The sequence below is a fragment of the Gopherus evgoodei genome, chromosome 2 (genome assembly GCF_007399415.2).
Source record: "Gopherus evgoodei ecotype Sinaloan lineage chromosome 2, rGopEvg1_v1.p, whole genome shotgun sequence".
In the NCBI taxonomy this organism is placed as follows: Eukaryota; Metazoa; Chordata; order Testudines; family Testudinidae; genus Gopherus; species Gopherus evgoodei.
The window spans coordinates 151,062,830-151,083,588 of record NC_044323.1 but is presented as its reverse complement, the minus strand read 5'-3'; the positions used below and the strand labels follow the sequence as shown (position 1 = coordinate 151,083,588).

The window sequence follows — 20,759 nt, the reverse complement described above, 5'->3', positions numbered from 1 at the left end:
TTTGTATCGAAACAAATTACTTTGAGATGAAAAAATTTTAAAAATCCATGCAAATTTGAGATTTTTGTTTCTAAATCTTTTGCCCAAACTATGCAACCATTTCTCAGCCAGTCCTAAAACAGTGGGATGAAATTAATAGGCCAAACCTGGGGTGGGTTGGGGGCGATCCATTAGATGATGGAATATGTTCTGCATGGAAGGGGTAGAAGCACCCTTGTCTTGGTCACTTTAGCAAAGGGCTGGGAGACCTACTTTTGAGACCATGAGACATGCTTTAAAGACTGTATCCAGCTGGTCTTGGATTTCTATCACTGACATTCGTTTGTGAATAGCTGTGTTGCTGTGTCTACATTTTCATAGCTAATTGGGTCAGTGCAGAGCTCAGGAAGCATTCTTCCTTCTGCCCTGGGATGGCTTGTGCAGTCAGTGCAGTGCATTATGGGATAGATCAGCTTTGAGGATGCCATTTTGGAAAGTTCAGCTTTTCGAAAGTCAGGGACGCAAGGAGCTTTACCCCATTGGGTCCATCATGCTGGAGACTCACTGAGCTAAACCTGGCATCCTCAGCTACCAACCCAGGGGAAGTGGTAGAAGGAGCATCGAGGCCAGTGGAGCTGCTGTTATATGGACCCGCTAAGTTGTTCTCGTTCACAAAGAGCAGGTACCAACTGCTATAGCCCTGAGGCTGTTCTGGTGGCATGGAATAGCTTTCTGCAGGACTGGGAAGTGTTGTTCCTCACTGCATCCCAGAGGATCTCCCTAGTCCACAGCCTGACTGCTCAGGTCCAAGTTTGTACTGTTAGATGGTGCCTAATGTAACCCACTTCAATACAGAGTGGGTTCCTGTTTCCATCTATTGGCTGGCCCACGTAGAGAGGTTTATGGGTACCTTACTCCTTTAGCTTACACAGTAGAGACCATGAGGTTAGATCCAGAGGTCTCAGGTTCATTCCCCACAGCTGATTAATCCAGATGGTCATTGTGGGAGTTCTGGGGGAAAGCTTTGTCCTTCTGACCATCCTCTTAGCTGAGATTAAAATGAACTGAGGCCAAAATCTAGGGTCGAGATGGGGAGCATCATAGATATACTCACTCCTGTCCTCCACCTGCTGCAGCTTCTCCTCCATCATGCATGAAACGGTGAAGCAGCTGACCCCGAAGTGCGAAGTGACCTTCCTCCAGTCAGAAGATGGCAGCGGCAAAGGGGCGGCGCTCATTACAGCAGTGGCGTGCCGGATCCGGGAGGCCGGGCAGCGATAAGAGGGGTCGTTAGGAAGGCTTGGATTTAACAGAGCAAAACCAGCGGACCCTTTTCCACCCTCCAACACACACACCTTCTCCTGCTCCTCAACATGCAGATTTTTAGCTTTACTTGTTCTGTCAAGATACTGAGACCTGAGGTGCTGTGTGTTCGAAGTTATTTTCTTAGGAGTTCTATTGCATGCCATCAAACTACCTATCGAGTACAGCTAAAAGTGTCATCAGAGAGTGTAGCTACGTTTCCAGTCAAAGCCCTTTTTGTTTCACCACAGCCTATTTAAAATACTAAACCTCCCTCCCCAGCCACAATGGCGTTTGTTCTGTAGCAGGAGAAGGATAATGCCAGAGCAATTAAGACACTGCGTTGTCACTTCGATAGTAAACAGTACCTATTTGTAGATGTCCAAGTCTTAACATAAACACACTAGAAAGCAAAACCTCTTTTAAGATTGGATTAAAGACCTCCACTAGTCTTTTACCCTGATCAAGGCTGTGTTATTTCCATGAAAGTCATGGTAACGCTCTTAAAAGCACAGGGTGCAGCATTTAAACCAATGCATTTGAATCTGCGCCGAAGGATACAGAGTGTCCGTATGGAGTGGTGAGTAATATTAAAGTACCTGCTGGATCAAGTTAAAGGTGCTTCTTTAATTCGACCAGCAGAGCATGTGCCTGGAAATACTTGGGGGACTCAGGGTGTAGTCCCATATCCCAGCTTCTCTATTAATTAAATATAGTACTTGACATGTGTAGCCAATGGCGACCCCTACTGGCGCATGAGTGCATAGAAAAAACCATCGCTGAAATGAATGGTTTCTCTTCCACAACCGTTTCAACACTGTGCCCTCAATTGATGTGGTGAGTTTGGTTTTATTTTTGTCTGTGAACTAGCTCTGTATCTTTATTTGTAAAAACCCCATAGGTCATGTCTGGATTTATGCACTGTATTTATGTTTCGAGAGATCTTACGTCTTTTATGTATATAGTCATGAATGGGGGATTGTTATTGACTAGTTTTAAAGTGTTTTGAGAGACTAGTGCAGAATGCTCTTTTATTATTTAAAATAGCTGTCGGAGCAGACTGGAAGGACTGAAATTTCTGAGGATAGATGTATGGAAGGGGTGCAGTCATTTCAGGTCTTGTATCATCAGGGGAAATGGAAGTATGAAGGCTATGTATTCAGCGCACTAAAAGAAATAGCGGCGGCCAGGGAACAAATGAATTGGTTAGTTCAGAGTCTAATCCTGCTCGTTCTGACTCACGAGTAATCAAGCAGGCCCCCATTGAGACACGGTCCTAATTCTGCTTATACTGAAGTCAGTGACAAAATCCCCATTGACTTTAGCAGTGCCGGAGTAGGTCCTTGGTTTACTCACTGGAATAAACCAGGATTAGGCTTTAGCTGTTTCTAATCTAAAGGGTTAAACATTTTATTCTGCAAATATACGTTATTCTTCACCACCACTTCCAGCTCCCATTGAAAGCAACTGGAGTTTTACCGTTGACTTCAACAGGAGTGGGGCTTCAGGCCTGAATTTCTCAGGAGATTCAGTCTCAGTCCTGCAAACAGGCACCGTGTTTTGCTTGAAGCACGAGAGTAACCACAGCTGTTGATGGCAGCACTCACCTGCTCATAGTTAAACACGTATGGGTGCAGAAGCTCAGCGGCAAAGAAATAAGTGTAATTTTGTGACCCCCAAATGTTAAAATCCTTCTGGTTTTCCAAATCGGCATCCCCAAAGCTAACAGCAGGTTTGCTCTGTGCAGCAGAACTCTCCTCACCACTTTGCTTTTTATGATAAAGAGTTAATAATTTTGCCAACAGAAAACTGTGCAGACCAATTAAATTCTGCAATTTGTTGTTTCCCAAACCAGCAAATTCACACACAAAATTATGCAGGGGTGGGTGATGAATCGCATAAACTTTTTTGTAAATATTTAACATGAGGTAACACATGTCTGGTGATATACACATAAAAACCTCAACCTGACCATCAGTTTCGAGGGCTATAGAATTTTTGTGTGGGGGTGGTTTTTTTTGTATATTTTTGTACTGCTTGGGATAACATCTTTACCAAAAGAATCTCTATGTGGCTGTCAATTCCAATAGCACCATTTTAAAGCACACCACATGTGTCTCTTGGCATTTTAAATGCTTATATTTTTTTTATAAGCCACAAGATTACTATATAAAATAAATGGAAAAATCAAAAATGATGTGTACAGAAATAATGTAAGAGAATCATCCAGTTTAGAAACTTTAGATGAATTTAAATAAATTATCTTTTTTTAAAAAAAATAACAGAAAAACCATCTAATCCAATACCAAGCAGTTGTGTGTGATTCTTTTACCGGGATTACTAGTATTTGCCTACTGATCAAGGCATTTTTTGCTTTGATTATATCTACTGTACAGTGAAGAGGGTTACAGTCAGGGGGGTATATTTATAAACCTGAAGACAAGGGATTATCCAGCAGTGTACCTCTTTTTGAAATGCACTCTATTTCACCAGTAGTGAATGAGTTCACTTCTACCACAGATGCTTTCTTTGCAATCAATGACATAGTGGGTGCCAGGGCAATCCCTTTTTGTAGCTGATTCGGGTTCTGGTTCAGCAAAGCACTTGGGCATATGACTTAAGGGGTTACAAGCATACGCTTAAACTTAAGTGTCTGTTTAAGTGCTCTGCTGATTCCGGGGCTTGACAATGTTGGCTTCTCCCTTTCCTTGCAGTATAGTGGGTTACGACTGTGCAAATGGTTTAATTCTCATCTGAAGAGTTGCATTGACGTGAGTGGATTGACTTGCATGAATAAGGGGTTTCTAGGTGGAACCAGTCCCTGGCCATAGTCCTTCACCCCTTGCTTATGGGCCCATCCCAATGCCCACTGAAGCGAATGGGAGTCCTTTCACTGATTTCTTTTTTTTTAAATGGTCATTAGATTAAGTGCTTTGCAGAGCTAGGCCCTGAAGTAGATGCATGGGAGCAATCTCATGATGTCAATGGGACTACTCATGCACTTCAAGCTAAGTAGGTGCCAGTGTTGGATCTGGGCCTTGGTGAGTAGTCCCATTGGGGTCAATGGCACTTAATTGGGTGAGCAAGGAAAGCTATATTAGGCTCTCTGAATGAGGGTCAGATCTGGGATTGCTGAGCACCCTTAATTCCCATTGACTTTGGGAGTGGAAGCCTTCTCGGCACATTTGCTCTCTTGCAAATGTAACAGGCTTAATGGCGGCAGGATAAGTTACCAGGAGCTCACAATTATTTTCAAGCTTTCTTGTCTTGACAAGTGTGTAGTTATGTGGCTCCCGGAATTTCTCCCCAGCTTAGGCTCAAATGAGATCTGCAAAGAGGTGGGCACTCTTGAGTGCGAAAGGAAAGCCTTTCCATGTGGGAAGTATTGTTTTAAAATCTCTATGCTACCAAGTTGTGGGAACCAGATCCAAACTTTCTCAAAGTTCGGAGGGAATTCCCATCCGAGTTTGGGTTTGCCCAGTTACAAAGCAATGGACTAATTGCAAAGGCTGTCTCTGAGCTTTCCCAAAATTTCAATCTGGGGTGGAATGTTCAGGGCCCATCTCTCTTAAAAACACTGCCTCTTGCTCACCTCCTTGTACAGCTTCTTAGGGATGCACTGGGTAAACTTGAATTAAGCTGCAGCAGAGGCTCCTGCCCTCTTTTCATGCCCACTTTGACTCAGATGCAAACCAGAATCCAATGTGTTCCCAGTTCACCTGAAACAAAAATTATACTTGAAACATACAGATCATCTCCACACCATGTAACTGAAAATACATCTTCAGCATATGGCTCAGTTGTGTCTATGCAGAATGTTTCCTCTGTTCGCTTTAAGAGTACAGTTTGTGCACTTTTCTGTATCAAAAGAGAAAGCATCAGTACACGCAGAAAGCTGCTGCTGTCTTACCATTCCTTCCAGCTTAGGAGTTAGCAGAACTACATTAAGAATTTATAGCTGATGGCAGGTTGTGAATGCAGCTTTTTCAGGAGGACGTTGTTCTTGGTTCAGAAACTGGCCAATGTGAAATGGAACTGAGAGACATCATAAAGCGGGATTGTAACTTCTAAACCAGAAATTACAATGAGATGTTATATTAACGTGTGTCAAAATAAGAAAGGAAGATCAGATCATGTAGACGGGCATTGATTCTCAACACTGCTGTCTTTCCTCCACTAAGGAAATTTTGCAACACTTTTCAGGGTGGCTTATTTTTTGTTCCCATTAAGATGCATTTTCTTTATTCCCTTTGATGTAAGGTTTATTTCTTCTCCAGAAAGACAGGGATTCATCTTTTAGCAAGCCGGCACCTATTTTTCTCCCTGATGTTAGTCGCCAGGTGTAAGAGAGAATCATTCTTTCTACCTTACAACTTATTCACTTGGCTGTTACCTTGGATGAGATTTTTTTTATTTGACAAACTATAAAATATTGTGCATGGTAGGAAGAACCTTAACATGCACATCTCCAAGCAGAATGAGCTAGGCCAGTGCAAATTATAGTGAAATCTGCCTTTAAGCAATACAGATGATCTAGTAAGTCTCTAAATAGCAGTAGAATACTTCAGAGGCAACATAGTCCAGTGGATCATAGGACTCAGAAAACCTGGGTTGTAGTCCCAATTCTTCCACTGATTCTCTGCATAACCTTTTCTCAGATATATTGAATATCTCCACAACCCCAACTGAACTCAGCAGGCTTTGTGGATGTTCAGTTGCACTAAAAATTAGAGTATTTTAAAAAAAAAAAAAAAAGTGCCTCGGTTTCCCCATCTGTAAAATGGGGATAATAATGCATATCCTAGTGCAAAACACTTTGAGATCTATGGGAGGAGATTGCTATGAAAGAGATAAGAATTATTGTTCCTTATTGCTTTAAAGCCGTCATTAAAGATGGAGTGTTACCTTCTGGAGGTGGCCCTGTGTTGCAAGATTCATAGTATATTTCAAATAGAGAGGTTATTTCAAGATTTCCTGTAAAATGTGAGCTAGTCCTAGAGACAGTCTGGACTCTTTTTTTTTTTTTTTTTTTTTTTTTTTTTTATTGGCCTGAAACAAAGAAAAGTGCATCTTAATGAGGTCTTCAGAATGGGCTCCTTAGGAGGCCGGAGGAGATTTGATTTAAAGCCAAAGATCGTTGAGCTATTAGCAGCAATGATTGACTGTAGATTTCAGCTGTTCTGTTATTTTTGTGTTTACAATATTTATTTTTAGTAATTCATTGCCGTACATAGGATTCCTTATTTTTGTACTTTTCATACCATTTTTCTTAGTGTGGTATTGTACTTCCAGCTTCCTCATGGCACAATGATTATTCCTACAAATAAAAACTGTTCCCCAAGGCACAACTTTATCTGGTTGGGCTTGTGTGGTTCTTTTCAAATAATTTTCAGAACATCTTAATGTCATCTCGCAAAGAGACGCGCATGTACAGAACCTTAATTAAGGCCCAGCCTTCAAAGGATCCCCTTCTGCCTACATGGCGTCTTGCTGACGTGATGGTATCTGAGACCCCCCTGTGAGTATACAGGCCCTTCGGTGCAGGCTCATTTAGTTGTATTGGAGCCACAATGCAGGTAGGGGAGGGTTTGAGACAGCGGGACCCTCCCGACATACCACAGACCATTAAGCTCTGGAGCTGGAGTTTCTATATTTCAAGCTGTATGAAGAGAAACTATATACACACTCATCTAGCACCTCTCATTCAAGGATTGCTTAATCCTCTATAAGCCACTTTAATGTTTCTAAAGGAAACCAAGACAAGAAGTAGGGTGTTTGCCCTGTTTTTGATTCTGTATGGCGCACAAATGTGATTTCACACACACACACCCTGTTTCAGTCAATGCTTTCTTAACACTAGAAAGCCAGGGGTCTCCCAGTCCTGGAAGAGGCTTTAGGGAGGCAGTGCTGTCTAGTGGCTGGAGCACTAGATGGGGAGTTAGGAGACCTGAGTCCTATTCCCAAATCCTCCACTAGTTTTCCCTCTCACCTATCTACCTAATACACTAATGAACATTCTTCGCTTGCCAGTTCTATTTTTCACTCCATTACGGCTGTGCACATTGTCCCTCTGTGCCTCAGTTTCACCTCCCACATTTTGTCTTGTTTTAAATCGTAAGTTCTTTGCGCCAAGGACAGTCTCTTGCTATATGTCTATATGGCGCCCAGCATAATGGGGCCCCAATCTTGGCTGGGGCCTCTGGTGCTATTGGGTAATACAATAAGTTTGACATCAGCAATAGCAATGAAGTAAAACCTGATTATCTGAAAATGGTAGTGGTCCTGGTCAGAGTGTTTATACTTTTATTAACAGTGCTTTAGAGAAGGGTTTTTAGAGTGAAGGGCCCTTCCCCATCATTTAAGGCTAAGAAAACTGCCAGTTTCTTTGAGTAATGCAAAAAGTTCTCCAACAAGATGAGGCAAGTGAAGACATGATATTCTGCATATATATAAGACAGAAAATAAATCGGCAAAAAAAAAGAATGAGCATTATTCAGCCTTGAATGCATCATAGCCAAGCCCTAAAAGGCCCAGATCCAGCTTTCTTTCCTTGCACATCCTCTTTAGTTGAACAGCTATAAACTATAGACACAAAGTGTTTTCCACACAGCTTGTGTTCCAGTTGTCTCATTTGTTTACCAGGGAAGCACACCACAAAGACACGTAGTGGCTAAATAATAGATTGTGTGCATTATTCTTGGCTGTTTTACCGATGGCGAACCAGAGACCCAGCTGGTGTGAGCAATGCCCTTGGTCACCCAGCATGCCAAGGGCAGAGCAAGGGATAGAATCCACCATTCCTGACATCAACCCCAGCATGCAGCCTCTGACGGGACTTAGTAAAATGAGGAGCATGATCTTGTACTCCTCTTGGGAGCCGTGTCATCTGACATGACGGCCTTGAAGTCTACAGTGTTGAGCTTTGCTGGGCATAGCCTCGTTTGGCCTGGAAGGAAACTGAAAAGGGCTGGCCATTTAAATTGCCAAATTCAACAAGACATAATGAATGTTCATTCGGGGCCAAAGTGCCACCCTTGAAGGCTAAGAGAGAATAAGACCTGAGAGCATGTCTGAATACACAAGCTGTATATTTTAACTATACTGCTATAGTTAAAGCAGTAAACTATACTGGTACAGTTAAGTCCCTTAGGTTGACACTACAGATCTGTGTCGGAATACCTGTGTTGCTCAGGGGTGTGAAAAAATCCACATCCCTGAGTGATGTAGTTATACCAACCTTAACCCCATGTCAACGGGAGAGCTCCCATAGATACAGCTCCTGCCTCTCAGGGACAGAGGTTGTGTGTCTTCTGAAGTATTCCAGCTGCATCAGTGCTGCTACGTTTTAAGTGTGGACTTGCACTTAGCGTGGATGTGGTTCTACCAGCATACAGGTATTTGCTTTGCTGGCATTGCTTATTCTTGCACAGGAAGGGGAATAATCTAGCCTGCTATTAAGGCACTTTTATACTGGTGCAAAGGGGTTGTACTGCTAAAATTGCGTGGGTAGAAACACACAGCCCGTAACTGACAGCTATTCCAGGACAAAAGCTGTGTAGACCGGTGATGTGATTTTTCAAAAGGGTTGATCACCTGTAGCTCTTGTTGACTACAATGGAAGTGATAGGTACTCATTGTGTCTAGCAGTCAAGCCACAGTGAATCATGGCCTATTAGCAATTTCTTATGGAGCAGTGTCTGGAGCGGGACACAGGAGCCCTTGGTTCTAGTATCATCTCTACCACTGGCCTGATGGGTGATTTTTGGACAAGATACATTCCCCTCTCTGTGCCTCAGCTTTTCCATCTGTAAAATGGGGATAATGATACTGATTTTTGTAAAGTGGTTGAAGATCTATGGATGCAAATGCTATATAAGAGCTAGGTCTTTATTATTATTTAACTTTGTGCAGAGATTTTTCTTGTTCTAACACAGACCTTTTTCTAGTTTGACTTTTCTCTTGCATTTGTTTAAGTGTTTTTAACCCAGCTTTAGTTTCAAAAGAAATATTTGATGGAGATGTGCCCACCCCTCCCTTTCCCTCAAATACATAAAAAGAAAATAAGAACTCAAATAGAATTCTGTCCTCTAGAACTTGGTGTAAATCAAAAGTTACTCTGTAAAATCCCAGTGTTAGTCAAAGTAGGATCCTTTTCTGCTGACCTCCGGTACTTCAGCCACCAGACTCAGTGCTTAATTTGTAATGACAGAGGTGTTGGTGCTCAAGCAGTTTTTTTACATTCATAATGGATACAGCAAGGCCAGAGGTGCCAGGGCTACGAATGGCCTGGCCCAGAGGTGCCGGGGCTATGAACTGCCAAACCCAGAGGTGCTGGGCTGACGCAAATTAAGTACTGATCATCCTGGAAAAACTGGGTCAAACACAAAACAGACGAATATTAGGTATTCATTTGACCACCAAAGGGAGTACCTGCACTGCAATGAATGTAGTTAGCAACACAATGCAGCAGCCTGTTGGTATTCATGCAAAATCTCTTTCCTAGTGGTTGCCAAACTGTCTTCATTCAACCCTGTCTGGGAAGCCAGGCTCTCTTTTCTATGTGCTGTTGCTTCAGCGCTGCCCATAGTAAGAATGTTTCCATATTCATCTATTTAAATGAGTCTGGCGTCAACTGGAGTTTTCAAGACTTGGCCAGTTCCTGCAGCTGTCATGATAAAGCTTCCCGTGTGGTTGTGGTGGGACCGTGCGGCTAGGGGTACTGTGGTCGAAAGTCGTTCGTCAACAACCTTTGAAGCTGCTGTTCCCAGCCACGGCTATAGACTGGCCCAGTGTCTTCATGGCCCATTGGTTTCTTCCACTGCAGCAAGTCCGCTGTATGAAAGTGACAATCACGTCACTTCTCACTGTCAATCAGCTTATACCATTGGGGCCACATTTTACGGGGAGGGGAAACCTTTAAAGTTCAAGTGTAAGGGAAATGTTTGTTCTTCAGTAAATGAATTTTGCTCAGCCACATCTCCTTAGCCTCCCAGGCTCTCTCCACTGCAAAAAGAGGTGTGTTTTAAAATCCTGCTGGAGGGAAGGCATGCAGAATTTTTTCCTCAATGTTGGTAAAATCCCAGGTGTGGAGTTATAGGGTTGACATAAACTAGCTCCAGCAAGAAAAAAACCACCTGTGTCTTATCTCCACTATGGTTTCACATCAAGATAGCTACCTCAGTGTAAAAAAACACACTTTTTTTTTTGCACTGAAAACAAAGCCTTAGTGAGACATTCCCCTGGAAATTGCAGGCATCTGCAGGACCTGGTGTGAGGGGGTTGGGTGTTCCTCATCATAGCTAGTCTAGCCCTGTGCAGAAACAAGCAGGGCTGCATTTGGTATTCTCCCACCTGCCAATTTACAAAGCTGCCCAGTTTTCTAAGCTATAAAGACCTGTTGTGGGTAGCTGTTTCAGAGTATATAACCCCTTATAACAAGGGAACAGGCCTCTGATGTAAGAAAAGATCTTTGGCAAACTCTTGAGCCAGCCCCACTCGTTTTCCATGCCTGGTCACAATGAAAGCTCTTAATCCCAATCGAAACCTAGGAGCTTAGATTTCATCCCTGGTGGAATTCCACAGACATCAACTGAGTGAGGCAGGCACCAGGCACAAGTTTGGTGTTGGCAGGTCAGCTGTTGAGCGCTTGAGGTTAGCAATGGACCATGAAATTCTTCCACGATGTCATCGCTCATCAGACATGGATTCACTCACGCAACTGTTAGCATTGCAGCTGGGTCAGGATTGGCGGGGACTCCCTGGAAGAGTTTGTTACTGTATCAGACAGGTGTAGCTGAGCTCAGAGCAGGGCAGAGGATCAGAGCGGACCTCTGGATCCTTTCCCCATTCCAACACTCACCTATGATTTAACCCGCTCTCCCTCACATCCCAGTGCCACAAAATGTGCCTGACTTTGCTGACTAAATCTTGCCAAAACAGCCTGCAAATATTTGCTTGGCCATGCACTTGTTACATTTTCTTCACTAAATTATTTTAAAGTTAGCAAGGCTCAAACAGAAATGAGCTGCACATTTTTAACAAGGGAGGGTAATTAACCATTGGAACAGCGATGTGGTGGATTCTCCATCCATTGCAGCTCTTATATTAGCTGCTGACATCTTGCTAAAAGCCATGCCCTAGTTCAACCACAAGTTCCCAGGCTCCACCCAGGAATTGCTGGGCAAAAATTCTCTGGCCTATGTTCTGTAACACGTCAGACCGGATACTTAGCTCTTATACAGTGCTTTTGCATCAGTCGATCTCATAGTGCTTTACAAAAGACGTAAAGTAGCACCATCCCTGAGATACCAGGGGGAAACTGGGGCACAGAGAAGTGAAATGACTTGCCCAAGGTCACACAGCAGCCCAGTGGTAGAGCTGGGAAACAGAACCCAGGACTCCTGTGCACTATCTAGTGCTCTATCCAGTAGGCATCTCTCCCTATCTGATTATCATAATGGTCCCTTCTGACCTGAAGTTCTATGGCAAATTTCTCAGAAAGAAAATCCAATGCTAATATTCCTAAAAGCCCTTGAACACAGCTCATGTTTCCTTCCGCCTAAACTGATGAACAATGCGCAATAATAAAACTCACATGTAATACAGCAGCTACCCACTCATCTGTTTACTTCAGATTGCTCCAGCAAGTGCAGGTAAATAAGTTCCTGATGCTGCCAGGGCTAATACCAAAGAGAAAGTAAGTAAGTTGCTGCAAATCCAATCAGTATAAAAAGCAAGATACTGAGCAAATTCACCCCCGGCATATAACGGGGCTTGAGGGGCTAAGGGTGGGTATTCACAAAGGTATTTAGGTGCCTAACTCCCATTGGAATCCCATCCCAAGGGAGGGATAATGAGTTATTGAGCCTTTACAGCCAATTTCTCATCTGCCCTGCTTTTCTAGATGGTTTGTTGATCCTAACGTTCCCGTCTGGACTCGAAAGCTATGAACCTATGGGAACTATTTAAAATTCATGCTTTGGCCTGTCTCCCAGATTCTCTTTCAAATGAGTTAAGGCTTGATCCTGCTCCAATTTTTCCAATTAAGAAAAATTATCTAATTCTAAGCATAGCTAAACTCTGGACAGGCTTCCAAGGAAGGTGGTGGCATCTCCATCTCAGGAGGTTTTGAAGAACAGGCTGGACAAACACCTGTCAGAGATGATCTAGATTTATGTGGCCCTACCTCAGCACAAGGGGCTGGACTTGATGACTTCCTGAGTTCCCTTCCAGCCCTGCATTTCTATGATTCCAATAAGATCAGTGGGAATTTTTCAGTTGATAAGGCACTAAGATCAGGCCCTAAGTGCAGAGTGGCTAAAATGAGTGGGGGCAGGGCAAAAAACCCTGCAGCACTGATACAGCCAGAGATAAAAATATGGTCTATCTGCCTAAGGATCTCAAAGCACTGGAGCTACTTTAACATGTTGCAAACCCTCTGAGCTAGGTAATTATTCTTATCCCCGTTTCACAGGTAATTAAACAGGAGCAGGACATAGGGGGTGCAGAAGGTCAGAACCACAGCCACACGCTCCTCCCCTCTCCATGGGCACTGCTGTGTACTCTCAGCGAGTAGGCTATGAGCAGTCTGCGCTCTCCCTTTACAAGTGCCGTGCAAGAAGGGGAGAATGCTCCTTAAGGCCTCCCTTACTGCTGTATATTGTGGGCAGATTCTGACTCTAAGCAACATGCCCAACACCTGGTTTGAGCATTAGCTGATTCTCCTCTGACTGACACTGGTGCAAATCTGGAGCAATTCCACTGAAGTTAATGAAATTTCACCAGAACCAGTGAGAGAAGAATCAGACTTGCTGGAGATTGTTTAAAAAGCCAGTTCCTTCCTGAATATCCAGCTGTTAGCATGTCACATGCATCTTATTTACTCTATGTATAAACTAATTTTGATGGCATTTATCTAGTGCTGGCAGGGGCTGCACAGCAGAGAGCAAACAGTTATTAAGAAGGGGCTGAAAATTTAGATTTGGCTATTTGGGCCTGCCCTGAATCTTTGTTTGGGAGCTGCCCCACGGATGCAAAGAACTTCTTGGAACTGTGGCTGATGCAGAAGGTGATAAATCTTGTGGCTAATTAGAACACTTGGCAGTGTATTTAGATTATCAGGCAAAGCTCTCTAGGAAACTGGAGTTCTGGAATATGATAGTATAAGCATCACTTCTCAGCTTGCAGATTACTGGATGGAGGGAATGAAATGTAACCAGAAATGGAGAGCCAAATTCTCCGCTGGTGTAATGTCTTTGGCTTCAAAAGAGTTACTCCAACAGCAAATTTCACCCTGTGTCTTATACCTGAGTTGGGTTTACTGAGTCACCCGGCTCAAACTGAGTAACTGATTAGAAATCCACAAAGACTTCCTTGCAGGAGAGATTGGAAAGACTGGGGCTGTTTAGTACAGAGAGGAGACAAAGAGGAAGAGACATGACAGCGGTACACTGAATAATGAATAAGATAGAGAAGGTGGATTGGGTGTTCCTATTTTCTCTCTCATTGCAAGAGAGGACACTCAAAGAAACTGAAAGGCAATGAATTTGAAACAAAGGAGAACATTGTGGTATGTTAGGCAGCATAAAAAGTAGGGATATAAATCCTCCTGCTTCAGGGGATAAGGGATCCCTGGACTGAGGGGGTTAGGAAGAAATACTCCCAAGGGGCTGGTTATTCCCTAATTATCCATTGTGGGGATCCTCACATCCTCCTCTGAAGGGTGGGTTTGTGCTAAGGGCTTATCTAAGCTTGGAAGTTGGTTCTGATTAACCTGAATTTTTTCATGGTGAACTGCCTTGCTTCCACACACAAAAGATGTTTCCTCAAATTGTCTGGCATCCCGGCCCCTTGCTGGGGCATCTGTGGGGACTGAACCCAGGATCTCTGGAGCTAAAAAGTCTCACCCATTTAAGCTAAAGGACCAAAGTCCAGATTTACAAAGGTATAGGGGAGTGTAGTGGGACTTCCAAAAGTGTCTAAGTGAGTTGGGTGCCTAAATCTCTGTGACTGTCAATGGGAATTAGGTGCCTAACTTAATTAAGTGTCTGGGGGCATTAACTTGCAGACACATGAAACTTATCAGTGGTGTAGCTGCCGGAGGGAGCCACAGAGGTACATGACAGTGTCGGGTGGTTGCATTTGGACCCTGTCTAGTGGTTGGCAAGGAGAGGGTTAATGCAAGGGCCCCTGATTAGGGAACTAGCAACAGCTGGGAGCAGTGCTCAGCAACCCAAGCCCTAAGTGTAGGATGGGGCTGAGCTGAGGGGAGAAGCCTGTTCAAGGGGAAAGGCAGTTGGGGGAGAGAACTGGCCCAGCCGACAGGAGCGCTGAGGGCAAAGCGGATGGATGGCAGGAATCTCCTTCTGGCCCACGTGCTGGTAGCAGGTAGGGGTTACTTTGTTTACTGACTATGGGAGATAGGGCAGCCTGGTTCTGAGGAGCCCTGTTGACGCTGTACTAAATTCTGCCTCGGGGCTGGAAGCGGGGCTCCGTGCGGCAGAGGAGGAGGATGGAAGGGGCTGTGAACTTCATAGAGGAGCCTGGCTTTTGGCGTTTCCTGTAACCCTGTGTCTGGGGGCACAAGCCTGGGGTGTATTTTCAAGGGAGTCTAGTTTCTCTCTGTGATTCAGGCACTGGGGCTTCTTTCCTTCTGGAATGTTCCACCCCAAAGGGAATATTTCCATTGGGGAAAATATTCCACACCCCCGGCCCCAAGAGCCTCAATCTTCCTTGTCTTTCATCTCATGGCATTCTCCTTTACTGTCCTCTTTTTGCTGCAGTCCTCTCTAAAGAAGGATCAAGTGGCCAAGGTTAAATCTGGTTGCTCTGTGGGTTGGCTCCAGGGCTGCCCCGGGGGAGACAAGTGGGGCATCTTGCCCCAGGCCCCTGGCCCCGCAGGGGCCCCCACGGGAATATAGTATTCTATAGTATTGCAACTTTTTTTTATGGAAGGAGCCCCTAAAATTGCTTTGCCCCAGGCTCCCTGAATCCTCTGGGCAGCCCTGGTTGGCTCTGGCTTTGTAGCTAGCAACAGCTAATCCACTCCTTATCTATCCCTGAAATGCTCCAGCGGGCTTACAATCTTCTCTAAGGAAGTAGCACTTGTTCACAGGGCTGACAACTTACCCTGTAGAAATGGTGCCTGGCCAGGACTCTTGGAATAAAAGGGGTTTTCACTTGTGCCTAGTCCAGTTGCTGGAAGGTGCAAGTGATATGTCAAGCACTGCAACTCTGCTCTTGAAAACTGCAGGCCTGATGGTTGGTGGACCGGACAGAGCAGTGTCCGGTTTGCAGGGGCAGCCTGCTGTTCTTCCCATCGCAACTTTGTGTGAATGTGGCTCTGCAGACAGACAGGGTAAAATCTTTCTCTGAAGCGATTGCAATCCAAGGTCAGAACTTCCCAACTGGAGTACCTAAGGTGTGATGACATAGGAATGGTTTGTAATATTTTTTCATGCCTCAGTTTCCCTCTCTACTTTGCATTGCTACCCAGGGATGAAAAATGATTAAATCTGCTCTTGGGGTAGAACTGGGAGGCTTGAGGAGTTTGTGTCACTAACTGTCTCATCTGGGGTAGTTGGAGAACATTGACCCATATCAATGGAGAATCCGAGAAGACAGAGGGAGCCCCAAGGGCCAGGGCACTCCCACCTGGCAGCCAAGAAGGAACCCCCCCTCCCACACACACATACCCCTCTCTTGGCTGGGAAGCAGAGCACAGGCCCCAGCTTAATAACAAAGGGAGTGTCAGATGGCTGGAGTAAAGATGGCCCTTTTGAGAGACGTAGAGTCAGGGCCAGCCAGAGGATTCAAGGGGCCAGGTGTCTTTGGTGGTGGGGGCCCCCTGCTTCGGCGGTAATTCAGCGGCAGGGGGTCCTTCCGCTCTGGGACGTGCTGCTGAAGTGCCCCGAAGACCCACGGTGGGGCCATCCGCCGCTGAATTACTGCCGAAGAGGGGGGCCCCCGCCGCTGAAGTGCAGCCGAGTCTGTGGGGGGGGGGACCTCCGCTGCAGGTCTCTGGGGCACTTCAGCAGCAGGTCCTGGAGTGGAAGGACCCTCTGCTGCTGAAGACCCAGAGTGGAAGAAGCCCCGGGGGGCCAGGCCCCACAAGAGTTTTCCGGGGCCCCTGGAGCAAGTGAAGGACCCTGCTCTAGGGCCCCCGAAAAACTCTTGTGCAGGCCCCTGCGGGGTCCGGGGCCTGGGACAAATTGCCCCACTTCCCCCCCACCCCTGGGCAGCCCTGCATAGAGTTCTTTCCTGGGACTGACAGAGACAGGAATCCATAGCAGCTTGGCTGGCTGATTGCATTGGCTTGGCCAGGTTGGACTCTATCTTAAGTTGCATTTCTCTGTGCTGACCTTAGGACTTCCCAATGCTCTGTCCCAGCTGACGAATAAACCCTCCTTCTTTGAAAATATTCCCTGGTGTCATTGCAAAGCCGTGCTGGGGTGCATTGCTCCCAGAAGAGCATAAAAGACTCCTGGTCAGAGACCATCTAGTTGGACTTGCTGCCTGGGCAGAGCACATGGTGTGAAGAAGTCCTGGTGGCCTGCCCGTAAGGATATGGGGGGAACCTCTTGAGGGTGTCTGCCACACAGTAGGGTCTCATTTAAGGGGCTGTTTAAAATATCTTGTGGATCTCTGACATAAGTTTAGACGCATTCAGAAGTTCTGAGCACCTACAGCCCCAATTGATTTCCATGGTGTAATCTAGCTGTCTTGCAATGCCGCCTGGCCTACAAGAGATCCCTTACCCTGTTGTTAGGGATTCTACTGAATGACCTGAGTTCAAGGATGCTCCCATCCCTGCATCTAGGAAGACTAGCGAGGGTCCAGAGCTGTGCTGTGCCTCTTTGCCCAGCCCTCCAGGCTTACAGCCGTTTCCTCCAGGCTGGATTCTGGGAAGTGTCAGCAAGTATGGAGTTACAGTCTCCCTTAGACCACATGGAGCATCAAACTGAAGTGACACATTCTGTCTCGATGCTGTGAGTAAACTGAGTCAAGCTGCAATGTACTGGGTGGGTCTTTCTGGTCAGAGACAGAAAAACATCCTCTGCTCAAGCAACGCCCCCATGCACATCCCTTGGGCACCACGGTCTATGCTTCTCTTCACAATCAATAGTCACTTGCATCCAAGTTCCCTGTTTTACAAATGTTGTTGCCTTCCACCCCAGAGGTGGCTGCATTTCTTCAGTGGTCTCTATGGCTTGCAAAGTATTCTGGGCCCTTGGTTGTCAAATAACATAAGCAGAATATGAGAGGCACTTTGCCTCTGAGCTCCACTCTCTGTCTTCCCAGTGATGCTATGTTAAAGCTTGTACTGAGTTTAGAGAGACAAGGTGGGTGAGGGAATATTTTTTATTGGACCAGCTTTTGAGCCACACAGAGCCGAAGAGGAACTCTGTGTGGCTTGAAAGTTTCTCTCTCTCTCTCTCTCTCGGACAGAAGTTGGTCCAGTAAAAGATAGTCCCTCACATACCTTATCTCTCTCATACCCTGGGGCTAGAGTGACCAGATAGCAAGTGTGAAAAATTGGGACAGAGGGTGGGGGGAATAGGAGCCCATATAAAAAAGCCCCAAATATCGGGACTGTCCCTCTAAAATCGGGCAGGGTATGCAGATTCCATGGTGAGTGAGTTTACGGGGCAACAGATACAAATGCAGAAGCAGGAAGGTCACTTGTTAGCCTATAAACATGTTAGTGAATGTCCAGAGTGAGCCAAGGAAAATGAGTTTCTGGGCTCAAAGGATTCTGAGGTTTTTGTAGGCTTTGGGTGGAGGGGGTTACAGCAACAGACCAGACTCTTACTGATATTTGGGGAGTGCCTGCAGGCCCCAATTGAGACTGGGACTCTCTTGTGCTGGATATTGGACAAACACACGTAAGAGATGGACCTTGCCCTCAACAGCTTACATTTGAAATTGACAAGGCCCAAAGATGGGAGGAAGGCATTATCACGATCTCTTATGTTGTGTATGCCATGAACACCTCCGAACATCTGAAGTGGCTAAATGAGGATGGGTGTTGCACAAGGGGAGGGGTTTGCAGGGCGAGTCTGTCCCACGCTTACCCCACAGCAGTGGCTCCTGTCCTGCAGGGCTGTCTGGGCTCGGCTCCCTGCTCCAGGCATTGTGACTTGGCCTTGGGCACCCCTCTAGGACAGTCAGAGCTGGAGGCCTTGCTCCAGCTTTGCTTGGGTCCTGACTCTGCCCCTTCTGGCTGCTGACTCCTGCTCCAACCAATAGGCTTAACTCCTGGTCTGACTGCATATGCCCTAGTCTTGACACACTCCACCTCTTGAGGTGCAAACCTCTGGATCCGACTGTCCTCCCCCCACTCCCCCATGCAGTGAACTTGGACCGTTTCTGCTTCGGTAGAGTGAGTTGGTTTCTACTCTGGCTGGCGCATCATCAAAAGAACTACCGACCTGGGTTATGACTGCAGAATCATTGTCAGTGATGCACGTGCCAGACAGAACTTTGCTTTAGTCTGCCAAGTGGATGGAAAAGACACTTAACTTGTAAGCAAGGTAGAGATGTTCTGGTGGCATGAATAGACAAACATGGAAATATCCTCAAGCCAGTTCTCAGAGTGAGGCTTGCCTACATGCAGCGAATGCACAACTGGTACATATTTTGCAGCTAGACAACTCCTTGCTCCTAAGGAATAGGACTGCACCTTCAGTACAATGGATGACTCCAACACTTGATATGGGATCCACCCATCATGTGCAATGGCTCGGGAACTACAGCATGGAGTCAGTCTTTTGAAACCAACTTACACCCTATGCTAAACTTTGCCCTTGAGAGAAGATGCTTTGCGCGGTGGGTAACTTCCTTGTAAAACAAGCCAAATCCTTGCTGAATCAAATCTTTAGGCTGACAAAACTCTGATGGTTTCAAAGAGGTTTTCCCACACACTGAACAAGGATTCCCAGATCAGGACGAGTGCATTTAAGACAGAATCTTTAAAACAGCTTTGTCTCCAGGCATCTGATGCAGTTGGGCTTCAGTATGCAAATGGTAAGTACTGGAATCTTTTAGGAAGGAAAAGGTCTCTTTTTTTTTTTGCAAGCACTCGTTAGGGGCATTAACAAGAGTGGTGCTTGGTATTGATCAAGCCACAGGCAGCTGCATTATTGTAACCTGTACAAGAGCCAAATAGATTCCTAGCGCCGCCTACCATGTCTCCAGATAATCGTAATCCTTTTAAAAATAGATGTGAAATGGCAGCATGTGGCTCTTCAAAGGACACTTCTTGCAATGGTAGAGTAGGATGTAGCAGTTAGTCCTGCTGTTCCAGTGAAGTTGAGTTCTGACTCATTAAGTTCTCTTCCGCACTCACTTTTGGATATAGTGTTTGTTCGTCACTTCCTCCCCTGAAACTATTTGCTGCTCCTGCGTGCTGTTAAAGAGCTGTTATGGTGAGCCCTAGATGTGGCTGCATTTCAGGGGAGGGTGGTGGAATAATTCCTGCAAATAGCTTGTGTCATAAACAGATAAGAAAAGTTAATAGCACAGAAGTACTTTATATCTCTTTGACTGTAAAAAGTTAACAAGTTCAGTAAGCCTGGCTGTCACCTGACCAGAGGACCAATCAGGAGACAGGAAACTTTCAAATCTTGAGGGAGGGAGTTTTCTGTGTGTGCTGTTAGTTTTTGGTTGTTCACTCTGGGGGCTCAGAGGGACCAGACGTGCAACATTGATTCAGCTCCAGCAGTGGGATGGCAAGGAGTCCACAATAACACGGAAGATAGAGGATGGGAAACTGGTGGTGGAATGTGACATGAATGGTTGCAAGTGTAAGAGAGTCTACCAGAAAGCATGAGGACATTGTCTCCATACTGGGTTGGAGCTTGCTACAAACCAGCTCAGTTTAGTGAACAAAGCTCCTCTACTCTTCAGATTTTTCCTTTTCCCTGTTTTTGTAGTTTTTTCAATGGACTACACAGCTGTGTGCAATCATAGTTCAAAGCCATGATGTAACTATTCTGAACGGTTGTGACGGTTAAATAAAATTTTCAGATATATGAAAAAAAAAAAAACAACAACCAGGATTCTCTCCAATCTCCCTGATACAGGCTCTTAAAGTTCAAAATAGTGAGTACTAGATAGATAAAGCGAGTTAGGCTTATGTTTGTTCCCTTTATTTGCAAATGTGCATTTGGCTGGAAGGAGTTTAAATGTGCCTTTGGCTGAAAGGATTTTAATTGTGTATTTGGCTGAAAGGATTTTAATTTGTACTTGAATACTTAGGCTGGGAGTGTATTCCCCGTGCCTATAGCTAAAAAACCCTGTACCTATTCCATTTTAAATTTACAAAGATAATTTTTACTGTTTTTCTCTCTTTAATTAAAAGCTTCTTGTTTAAGAACCTGATTGTTTTTTTATTCTGGTGAGATCCCAGGGGACTGGGTCTGGATTCACCAGGGAATTGGTGGGGAGAAAGGAGGGAAGGAGGAGAGAGAGGCTAATTT

At 45.2% G+C, this 20,759-nt stretch overlaps 1 protein-coding gene and 1 long non-coding RNA gene across 3 annotated transcripts in view; one reads left to right on the top strand and one right to left on the bottom strand.

The window, feature by feature from the left end:
- The window catches only part of LOC115646280 (hexokinase-2), a 67,755-nt gene extending 61,139 nt beyond the window's left edge, over positions 1-6,616 (top strand). For both annotated transcript variants that reach the window (XM_030551932.1, XM_030551933.1), the window contains one exon: positions 1,116-6,616. In XM_030551932.1, coding sequence (XP_030407792.1) covers positions 1,116-1,260 — 145 coding nt within the window. In that variant the 3' untranslated portion in view covers positions 1,261-6,616. The remainder of the gene's footprint in view (positions 1-1,115) is intronic.
- LOC115646281 lies at positions 471-20,309 on the bottom strand. The gene is made up of 4 exons (XR_003998984.1): positions 19,977-20,309; positions 10,026-10,036; positions 6,964-6,971; positions 471-481 (listed from the first exon to the last, which is right to left on the bottom strand). It is a non-coding gene; the product is annotated as an uncharacterized LOC115646281 (long non-coding RNA).
- Between the last annotated feature and the right edge of the window lie 450 nt (positions 20,310-20,759).